The sequence below is a fragment of the Osmerus eperlanus genome, chromosome 1 (genome assembly GCF_963692335.1).
Source record: "Osmerus eperlanus chromosome 1, fOsmEpe2.1, whole genome shotgun sequence".
In the NCBI taxonomy this organism is placed as follows: Eukaryota; Metazoa; Chordata; class Actinopteri; order Osmeriformes; family Osmeridae; genus Osmerus; species Osmerus eperlanus.
The window spans coordinates 15442554-15453753 of NC_085018.1; the positions used below are offsets into that span (position 1 = coordinate 15442554).

Consider the following 11200-nt stretch of genomic DNA (forward strand, 5'->3'; position numbering starts at 1 on the left):
CTGCTTGTTGTTGTTGTTCATCCAGATGCCTGCTGGTGTGACCCTCTGCACCTGCGTCACTCATTCTTCCTCTGGGTATCCCTCCAAGGTTTCCTCAACACTATACTCTGCTTGTTGAGAGATGTAATAAGATTCAACCGTTGATGCAGATCTGAGCTCATGTGGGGAGCAGGGGGTCCCAAAGCCCAATGAGGTTGCTCCTCAAAGTACCAGTGACATTTCTGCTATAATACCCCCAGCATGTCACTCTCCTCTGGGACTGTTGGGAGGAGGTCTGTCTGAGCCCCAAGCCAGGTTCCCAGTGCCATTGCTTGCATGGTTGTTTGTCTTGGTAGGTCACCTGAATTTGGTTGACATGGTTGACATTCTGCAGTTAGTTACTTTTAATAACTAATTAATAAATAAAATTACTTTTAATCGTTTATTGTATTATTTTGCAGAATTGCTTTTGCCATTAGTTCTGTTCTACTGTGTCTTTAATGTTTGCAAGTCTGTTTTACTGTGTGTTATTTCTCCATTTAATCAGTTTATCATCAATATTTCATGCTCCTTTTCTAGTGTTAGAATGCTCCTCTATGAGAAGATTCATGTAATTTGTTCACACAATCGCAAAATCTATGAACACTAGAAACAGTGAAGAAATGAATCTATGCCATGTTATAAAAGGGTGGTGGAGATGTTCACTTTTGCAGCTGGAAAGCCTGGGGCCTGTATTCCATGGTCGATGGCCAATCTGCGAGGAAACATAATGGATGGATGACTCGTCTAGTCCTCCTGTAGTTGTACAATTCAATTCAACGCTTTTATGTGGATTGTACTGTAAAGTACTGTGTTTGTATAGTACAGCAAAAAGTCTGCATGTAACAATAATACTGTTAGGACTAGTATTGAGTTGATCTATTCATCTTTCTACATTCATTTCAGAAATTCATCCTCTTTTACAGTGTAGTTCCATACCTCCACAGGGGAATGCATTTTAATATGGCCAAAGGGCAATGTATTGCAATCCATTTGAGACATTATAATAACACAAATAGTACGTTGTGTTTATACACCGTAACACTTTTCCAGATGCTCATAAATAAAGAGAGAGAGAGAGAGTGAGAGAGAGAGGAAAGAGAGCAAGACAGTAAGAATGAGAAAGAGAGTTAGAGAGAGAGATAGAGAGAGAGTTAGAGAGAGATTCAATGATGGATGATGTTGAACTGGAGCGTGTGAGATAACATTCCCTCTCTGGTCTAAACAGTCTGCATTATGAATGGTTTTGTTCTGCACACGCGTAGGTTGTTGATCCGAACATCCTGAGCGATTTCCATCTGTACCAAAACCAGGACCTGAGAGACAGACGTTTTTTCGTTCATGACTGCACTCTTCAGTGGAAGGCACACTATAAAGTTTTAATAACCTTCAGGTTGATTCATTTGTTTATGTTTATGTCCTGCACACTAGCAGTGGTTCATTTGGAGGGGCATAGTTCACAGGTTCACACAGTAGAATTGTATTTTGTGAATTAAAAAAACTCAGTATTGGATTGTCAGGATGCAACCATTTCTTAAATCTCTTTTGAATTTAATTTGTATTCAAATACAATGTATAAAACCCTGGTTCCTGGTGTTTAAGGGCATGAGACCACACTCACAATATTTTCCTTTTGTTCTCTTCCTGAAGCAGCTGTGCTGTTTGTGTGTGTGTGTGTGTGTGTGTGTGTGTGTGAGAGAGAGAGAGAGAGAGAGAGAGTGAGTGTGCACACACACACACACACAGCGTGAGCAAGACAGAGAGAAAGCAAAAGAGAGAGAAAGAGTGAGAGGGACAGCCACAAGGCCTGTTTGCCAGTGGGGAGTATGTTAAGGTCCAGCAGATCCCTGTGGGATGTTATTGTGACAGTCACTGCTCTCCCATGGCTGTACTACCAGGCCTCTGTGTAGTAACTCCCTCAGGCTATCAGTCACTGGGTGTCTCTGGGTGTCTATCACTGCTTTACTACGCCCATGAAGGAATAGTCACAGGGATGCTGTTGGATGGCTTCATGTGGTTACAGTATACAAGAACATGTCTGTGCTTCCTGGCTACACAGGACAAGGATAACCATAATCAGTGTCACTGGATGTGAATCCCTACACACAGATGAGGTACTGTATGGTCTAAATAAAGGTGTAAATGTGAGCATTTGGAAGACAACAATCTATTTAAATATACAGTATTATGAATATATCAGTATACTCAGCATAAGATTCATGCAGAAAATTAATTTGTTGATAGCCCGCTACAGTATGCTTGTTGTAACCTTCTACATTCCCTGGCTTAGCCTTACATCTCACAGGCCTAAGGCATGGCACCCTCGCTGGGAAATACACAGCTCAATATATCATGCTCCAAGCTAATGTAGTTCTGTTTGAAATGGGCCAGACGAGGGTTTTTAAACATAGCATGAAAAGGTGGATGTGTTTGACTGAGAGCTGAGAGGAAGGCACAGGATCTGCTTATCCTGTGTGATCCTTTTGCCCCTCTGTCCATACGCTGGAGAAACATAAGAAATATGGATGATTGTGGTGTGAATATGCCATTAGGTCAGAGGAATTCTATGAGTTGTGTGTGTGGGCAAGTTTGCGACTTAGTCTAGGAGACCCTAGAGACTTAGTCTTGTTTTCTTATTTTGATTCCTCAACTGCTCCCTATGGGAATTGGATGTGCTGAGTAATGAAGTTTTGTCGATGTGCGAGCAGGACTGCATCACAGACAATCTGATTGGTATTTGTAGATATCACTTTGCAGGTGGAAGATCCACTTCATGTCGCTATTGTGGAGTGAATACCAGAGGAATGAAAGATGCCAATTCATTTTGAATTCATTATCTCAGAGAAATTGCATTGCACTGCTTTTCTTTTGTTGAGTGCCTGCATCCAAAAGCTGGAGTTGGCGGACAGAATTGGATGGGGTGGGGGAGAAAGGGATTTTTACTTGTGAAATTGGATTTACTTTCTTAGTTCAGACGTTACCTTCAATATATTCAATATTATGAGCTCACACAAAGTGGCATTTGCACTACACAATACTATACAGAAAAAAAAATGTATTTAAAAAATATTTACCATTTATGATGTGTATGTATGACATCATTATATCACTGTGAAAATAGATTTGATATAAGTACTTTGGTATACATTATATTTGCAGTAACGTTTTAGGACTTTATTTTTTCAAAAATTTGAAATGTATGTAAAACATGTCAAGGCTCCTGTCCTTATTACCATCAATAATTCTGAATGGAGCCAGAATACCTCCAGTAATCACTGTGGGTGTTGACAGTGCATGTTGGGAATGAGAGATGGTGTTGAACATGTGCTGAAGCATGAGGAGGATGTGGAAGATGATGACGATGAGATGCTGATCCAGCCAGTCCTCGCTCCCAGCTCCTTCGCTGTCACCCGTATGCTGGGCCTTATGAGCCCAGGAGATACCAAGCCTGTCAGTAATCACCTCAGCACACTGAAATATTCATGGCTCTGTCTTCAAGTAAAAACAGCTGAAAAATCCAGTTTTCCACCACAGCTTCATTAAATGAACAAGTGACAAAAGGAGTGGGGGTGGCAGTGGAGAGAGGAAGAGAGGGACAGAGAAAGGGAATAAAGAAAGAGAAAGCTATTGCGCTGACGGCGCATCGTGTAGTATCCTTCCACTCAGAGCAATGGTTGGTAATTAAAAGAAGAGTGGCTGGTCCTAAGGTCAGATCTCTGGCATTCTCTCTAAGCTTCCCCCCTCAGCCAGCACCCTCCCTCAGAGATGTCAGAGACCCATGGGAGGGGGGACTCATAATTGCAGCTTCTGTTCAGTAGCACCCTGGAATGCTGCAAAGACCTGGTGTCTCTACCTTTCCATGACTCCAGGGGTAATAGAGCTGTGATAATAGAGCTTCCAAGAAAGGGAAAAAAAGTGTGCAAAGTCTTGACAAAACAAGGTAGAGAAATGACTGATAAAGATACTGTATCTAAAAACACAATTGAAAGTGTCCAAAGAAAGGTACTGTAAAGGTGTTCTCTAAAATCCTTTTGAATCTTCGAAGACATTGCAAGCTCAATTCCTCCTTTAAAATATAGACCTTAGTATCTTAGAATAGAGTTAGGGAACGCATGTTCCATTAAAGCTAAGTAAGTGTTTCAAATAAAGAGTGAAATGATAATCAGATTGTGGGAGGGTAAAGGAACGGTCACGTTCAAGTAGGCAAAGTATTTAACAGCATTATTCTCTCCCTGCCCTCCCCCCCTCTTCTTTCTTCCCCATCCTTCTCGCTCTCTCTCTGCGTTTTCATTTGCCCGCTAGACTCTATGCGGCACATTGCACTCACCCCTTGTATCAACTGTACATGGGTAGTTTGCTGCATGTAAGTATGTATGCAATACACCCAAGCACTTTTAGCCCAGCCAAAGGTAATTGACAGTATCAAGCTAATTATTTTGACTCCACATAAATCTTAGGTTTTAAATTATGGAGGTTTGTTTAACAAAAATGCAATGCATAATGATGTAGGGGCATAATGATGTGGTTGTTAAAAAGATGTCCTTTCTGAATCGAAAATACCACTACCGTTGAATTTGAAATGTTCAACATTTTCAACCACATTACTAATGCTAATCAACGATGACTGGCAAATGTGAGCCATTTTGGTAAACATGGATTTAACATTTTCCGGGGGAAGATGATTATGCAGCCATGTTGTGATAGTGTTTGACAGCCCACAAAAAACAGGAGAGTTGTTTAGTTCAGTTCTCCAGGTTTCCATGGTTGCATCAATAGAGAACTGTCATCTTATCAGTGAACACTGCACAGCTGAAGCTATACGCTATTTCCTGTTTACAAATTCAGTGCCACCTGTGATGATTATGACATACATCCAAGGTGTAAGACAGACAGATATCTAAGACTAAATGTTGTGCAAAAGGGAATGTCATATATAATTCAGCTGATGCACTTTAAACTATTTATATTTTACCTTTCGATGGTTACATTCACTTTAAATTAGATGGACTCTTCAAAATGACATGGATTTAAACTGACAATACAATACCAGTAAATACAAGCGTTGGGAGTTTTTTGATTTGCCATTAAAGAGGAGAGTAATGAATAAACCATGTTAGCGGACGATTTCATTGGGTCCACTGCTTCCACGCTATACTGTCAATGCTAACATTCTTTTGTTTTAAACCCACTCCTTCAATCTGAATATTTTTACCTTTGGCAAATAGTTCACAATAAGTGTCTCTTTTGTTGTCAAATCAATCAGAAATAGTTATCATGTAGTGTAATTCTGAGTCACACTTCATCTCAGATACCTGTTCAAGTCTTTTAAAATTCCTGTCAACAATTTAGAGCTGACATTCACTTTGTTAATGATGTTAAGAACATTTATTCAGGAAGCAACTGAACACTTGAAACTGGCTTAGAAAATATGTTGAAAAAGGGATGTGGGTGCTGTCATCAGTCCATGAACACATCTCAAACAATGATTCTGAGGAAGACAGAAGTTGTTGCTTAGACGAAGATATAGTATGACTTGACTTATAGATCGGACAGAACATAATCACAAACAAGAAGTACACTGTAGCTTGCAACATTGAAGAGGAACATTTTTCACAGTTTATCTAATCATCCATGTGTCTCTGTAGCTGATGTATGGTGATCATTTTACTGCCTACTTACAGCCTAGCATCACCTAGGTGGGTGCTTCACATTGAAAGAGGTGAGATATCCCCCTCTGTGCTTTGAGCAAGTCTGGAAAGGCACCAAATAAATGTGATATCATGAAGGTATAATTATTATTATCACTGTTATTATCATTTGTTTAATACATTTGGACTTTTTCTCTATTGTCCCACCAGGAACCAGGGCATGATTGTAGATACATTTTGGTAGGAGGAAGATTCACTTGATGTTGGCACAGTAGAGTGAAAATAGTTCCTGGCTTGTGTGCAGCGGGATGGCATCTGGTGATTGGCTCATTACCACATGCCTGACCTGCTCCTTGCTCCAGGACCTATAAATGGTTGCCACCCACCCAACATCAGGCATCGCTTCAGGGCCCAACTCCCCAAATGGGACCCACAGGTTACTGCTCTTGTTCCTCACTGTTGTTGACCCACTTGTTTGTGTGAACCCTCATATTTGGCTAAAGCCCTTGAGGAAGCCTCTTGTGAACCTGGCCTGTGTTATTGGTTCACTGCTCAGAGGCCACATCTTTGGGCAAATACATTTTTATAAGCATTATTTGAACTTGGTAAAGCATAATTGGACAATCATACTGTGTAATGGCTCTCCACAAATGCTCATCAAGACACTTTTCAATCTAAAAGTCATGAAGCATGGCATCTATTTTGTTCTGCTGCATTGACAAATTGAAACCGGCTGCATTTAGAAAAAATCAAACTGAATTTCTTTACTTTTCAATCTGTCACTTGCTATTTCTCCTCTCCATCCTCCGGGAATGTGGCTGCCCAGTCAGACTGCAGCGAGGGGACATGTTCTCTTTCCATCACATGGGCTGTCAGTAGTCTTGTTTGTGACAGATATTCAGAATCTCCAACCAAGAGACAGAAACCTTTAGGAAGTGAATGTTAAACACCGAAGCAGCTTCAGGGCGTGTCGACATGTCGACATGACCACAGCTGGTTCTTTGTCCCCCTTCCCTGCAGACACTGTCTCGGGCTCAGCCTGACTCTGTAAACTTTGAGGTATTTCACAGTAGGCTCATACTCCTGTCTACTACTATTACAGTCTGTTTAAGAGCCAGATAAGAACTCCACTGATGTTAAAATACTGTAGTGCACAATCGGGCTCTCTTTGTTTTCACCTCTGTTGGTGTTTATAGCTTTGGAGATTCAGATTGGCCAGCTATGGGTAAATTTTCCTCAGAGGAAATGACTTTTGATGTATATTATGTGATATTTTGTATGTGTTTTGGCTCATTATTACCATCTTGTGTGTAATGAGGACTCTTGTTATCACCATTAGTATTATCAATATCATTGAAGCAGCCTGAAGCTTTCTGTTTCACTGAAGATGGATATTCATCCTCACATTTTTAAATCTCAGAGGTTTAGACAAAATGATCTTACTGTCATATTTCTGGTAATCCAGAAATAGCACATGGAGTCTTGACAAGTATTGTACCCATGTACAGTACATTTGAAGAGATGTGTAAAGAAAGAGACCAAATATTGAACGGTATGCAAGCTCTGGCACTTGGCTGTATGCCTGTCATTTTGAAGGCCAGTAAGACCTCCATCTTTATGTTCAATACAGACACAACATATTGATTGTAATTCAAAGAGATTTGATGAATAGCAATGTCCACTTTGATTCAAATATTTTATACAGTATTTTACAACAAAATGAAACCCTTAGGCTTGATTTGTGAACTGACGTCCTCAACCAAAAACATCACTGCCCTTAGTTAAAAAAAAAACATAAACAGTAGCCATACAGGATTCTAAATTCTCTAAAAGCCATTTGTAGGTTTACCTATAGAGGGAAAAAGGCCCTACCTCATGTGTTTATATGTGTGTGAGAGTGACTTTAGTAGCATACGTTCTTGTGTGCATGTGAAAGATTGAGAGACTGAACTGGAATTACTTCAACCTGATAGCGTAAGCAGAGCCAGAGGAAGCCAGAGAACAGTGGGAGGCCATCACATGTGGGGGGGAACTCTTTTACAAGATTTCATTAAGTAGGCAAAACCAACCGCAATGGCTTCATGCCTCTGCATTTAAGCAAAACAACATCTATCATTAAATGTAGTGCAGAACAGTCCACTAAGCCATAACCAATTTACCAACTAATTAAAAAATTATTGCTAGCCAAGAATGACAACAAAAACTAACACCATAGCTTGCCACCATACTTAGCAACAGGAAATGAAAACAACTGTATTGTTTGTCTCCACAAAAGAAGTGACATTTCAGGACTGGTCAGCTAGCCATATCAATGCATTTTTACTCGTTAGTAGGTTGCCTTGTGACCAATCCAATATCAGTAAATATTGTAACTTGTTAAACAATTTTTATGCAGTTTTTGAAGGTCAAGAAATTCCAGGGGAAGCACTGAATACCAAAGGTTTCTCCATTTCTGACAAAGGAATCGACGTGCAACTCAAAACTCCACAGATTCTACTCCAGCTAAGTCTAGAATAGGCTTCCAAGGTCTAGCTCTGACAGTGCAGTGCGATCAGCTGACTATTGTGCTCAATAAGCCAAGGAACCAGGGTCCATCTCTTCCAAGACGGCATCAATGGTGCTGAAGTAGTCTCCACAGCTCTCCATGCTGATGAGCTGTCTTACCCCACACATCAATGATATGAGGTGGTATGAATCGTTGCTGATTTGTTGGCTTGCTGCATTGCAGTTGTTGGTGGATGCGGTCCAGAGCTCAGCAAACAGGCTTTATTCAAAAGGGGTCAGTCCCTTTTTCTCTTCTTAAACAGTTTGAATGATGTGTTCAGAAGCAGTAATGTTGTACTGCATGTCCAATAAAAAAAAATGCTTAGTTCTTTCATCTACCGGAGATGGCCTTTACTGTCAGTGCTGATCCATAGGCCAGAGTGCTGCTTGCTTCTGTCCTTTAGATCTTCAGGATGACTGTAAGTGTGCTTTTGCTCTCTTTAGAAGTTACAGGTTTTTGCAAAACCTTGTTTGACCCAATAGTGTTAATCTAATATTGCAATAATCCAAAGGTGAAATATGAATCAACATTGACACATAATGAACATCAAGCCCGTACTAGGTACTCTAACCTGATACCATGTACTTACACAGTAATGTATATTTTCTAAATGCGGATTGGATATTTCAGCCAATTCCCAATGTAATCTCTCTAACCTTCAGCCTATGAAATGTTTGCTATTTTAACGCATACAATTTAATTGTAATTCAATAACAAAAGTTTTCTTGTAACTGGTTATTCTGAAACGCTCATATAGAAGTCTTGATCTTCAAGCAGATAAGCATAGTATTAGCATTCAGAGATTTCTTAAAAATAAGGATGGAATTATTTATCCTCTTCTGCTATGGATGTTTAGTTTAGGTATTTACATAAGAGGCTTATATTTGTCTGTGTCATGGTTTCAAATCCATGGAAATACCTTTCCAGGAAGAACACTTGTAGAAAACCCTGTTCTAACCTAACTTTGTGGTTCTTCATAAAGAACTGTAGTCTGATAAAGGAAGTAGAAGAGAGAAATAAAGAAAGCGCACATGGGAGAAGCAGTATTTTTGTTTAATTTATGTTAGGGTCATGTACAAAATACAGCTAAATGTGTTAAATACTGCACATATCCATATTTGACTAAAATGTTGTTTTTCTATGAAAGTGAGCTGGTAAATTATAAAAGCTCTGCATAATGATCTGACCTCATGCTGATCTGGCTGCAAAAGCCTTTACAGTAAGCAGGCATTAAGTGTCACAAGCACACCACAGAATATAGAATACACCAGATCAAACATGGTATCAATTATATTGCTGTAAGATACTGTAAGTATGCCTTTGAAACTATTTGGGTTTCAATATTTTGGTCAGCATAATTTCTGTGCTCATGAAGCAAGCTGTTCTTTTCAAACAACTTGCCAGTGATGTTAGATTTACAGTATGTGTGCATAACTTGAGGCTCTAAATAATGTGATCAGGAAAGCTTTTCTTTGTCATCCCTTTGTAATGTATAAATACTGAAAAATAACCCTGTGATTGCTTGTTGCCATAGAAACCCAACACTGGATCACCATGGTGATGCTTCAAGGCCATTAGTGCCATTGTGATGTCACACATTTATGTCAGGCAGCTCAATTTATAAAAGCATCCCAGTACATGGTAACAGAGGCTATTACATGGCATGGCAGCACAAATTATGGCACAAACTGTAGGCATGATATAGAAATATTAGACAAACAAAGGAACATCTGACCACAAGCTTTCATATTGTAGTGCACCTGACTTAATAATGGTTGGCAGTGAGGACTTCATGGAAAATGTGGCTATTGTAATTGACCCTGGATCAGGCTATACCAGAGCGGGATTTTCTGGAACTGAGAGGCCAAAAGCTGTGACAAAATCACTTGTTCAAATGAAAATGATGGACCAATGTTATTTTGGATTACAAATTCCCGGCAAGGGCTCAGATAACCTCAGTCTCAAGAGTCCAGTCACCAATGGAATTATTACTGACTGGGATTGCACAGAAAAGCTTTGGAGTCACATCATTTATGAAAAGCTGCAGGTGTGCCCCAAAGAGCATGGCATTCTGGTCACCGATCCTGCATTCTCACCCATCTCCAACAGAGAGAAAATAGCTGAGCTTCTCTTTGAGAAGTTTTCTGCCCCAGCCATGTATGTTAACTACCAGCCAGTGTTATCCATGTACTCTGCTGGACTAGTCACTGGTTTAATAGTGGACTCAGGTGCTAGTAGGACCTCAGTTTCTCCTGTCTGCAATGGGTACTGTTTACCTCATGCCACCTTTCACATGGACCTCGCTGGGCAGGCTATATCAGACTATCTCAGTAAGCTGATTAAAGATCTTGGCTGTGGCTACATTTCCTGTGTGGAGGAGATGAAGAAGAGCTGCTACATTTCCCAGAATTATGAGACAGAGCTGAGGGGAGAACTGAGACGCCAACCACTAGACTATCAGCTCCCAGATGGCACCACTTTCAGCCTGGGGGACGAACGCTTCCTCTGCCCTGAGATCCTCTTCTGCCCCTCCATTGCTGGGGTGTCCAAGCCCGGGGTGCACGTCATGGCAATGAACAGCTTGCAGAAGTGCAACCCTGAGTGGCGGGATGCCTTGATGACCAACGTAGTGTTGTGTGGAGGCTCCTCCCTGTTCAGTGGGCTAACAGAGCGTCTGCAGATGGAGATGGAGAAGTTGGCCCCGAGGGATTCCGGGGTCAGAGTGATGTCAGGTCCCCATCAGGAATGTTCCTCCTGGGTGGGGGGCTCCATCATCACTTGCCTCAGCAGCTTCCAGCCCATGTGGGTGAAGAGGCAAGAGTACGAGGAGGAGGGCTCTGCTGTGGTGCGCAAGAGATGCTTCTAGAACTGAAAGATGCCTACTTTTCACTGCAGAGTATGCTAGGAGATTTGGGATGTGATATTATCTGCAACAAATGCTAATTTGAAAAATAAATGCATATTCATACTGTCATTGTATTGCAGAGTC

General features: G+C 40.7%; 1 protein-coding gene across 1 annotated transcript; it reads left to right on the forward strand.

Annotated features, from left to right (window-relative positions):
- Window positions 1–9942: 9942 nt before the first annotated feature.
- Window positions 9943–11134, forward strand: LOC134028741 (actin-3-like). Its single transcript, XM_062472551.1, has one exon. The coding sequence runs from the start codon at window positions 9983–9985 to the stop codon at window positions 11075–11077; it is 1095 nt and encodes a 364-aa protein (XP_062328535.1). The 5' UTR covers window positions 9943–9982; the 3' UTR covers window positions 11078–11134.
- The last annotated feature ends 66 nt before the right edge of the window (window positions 11135–11200 follow it).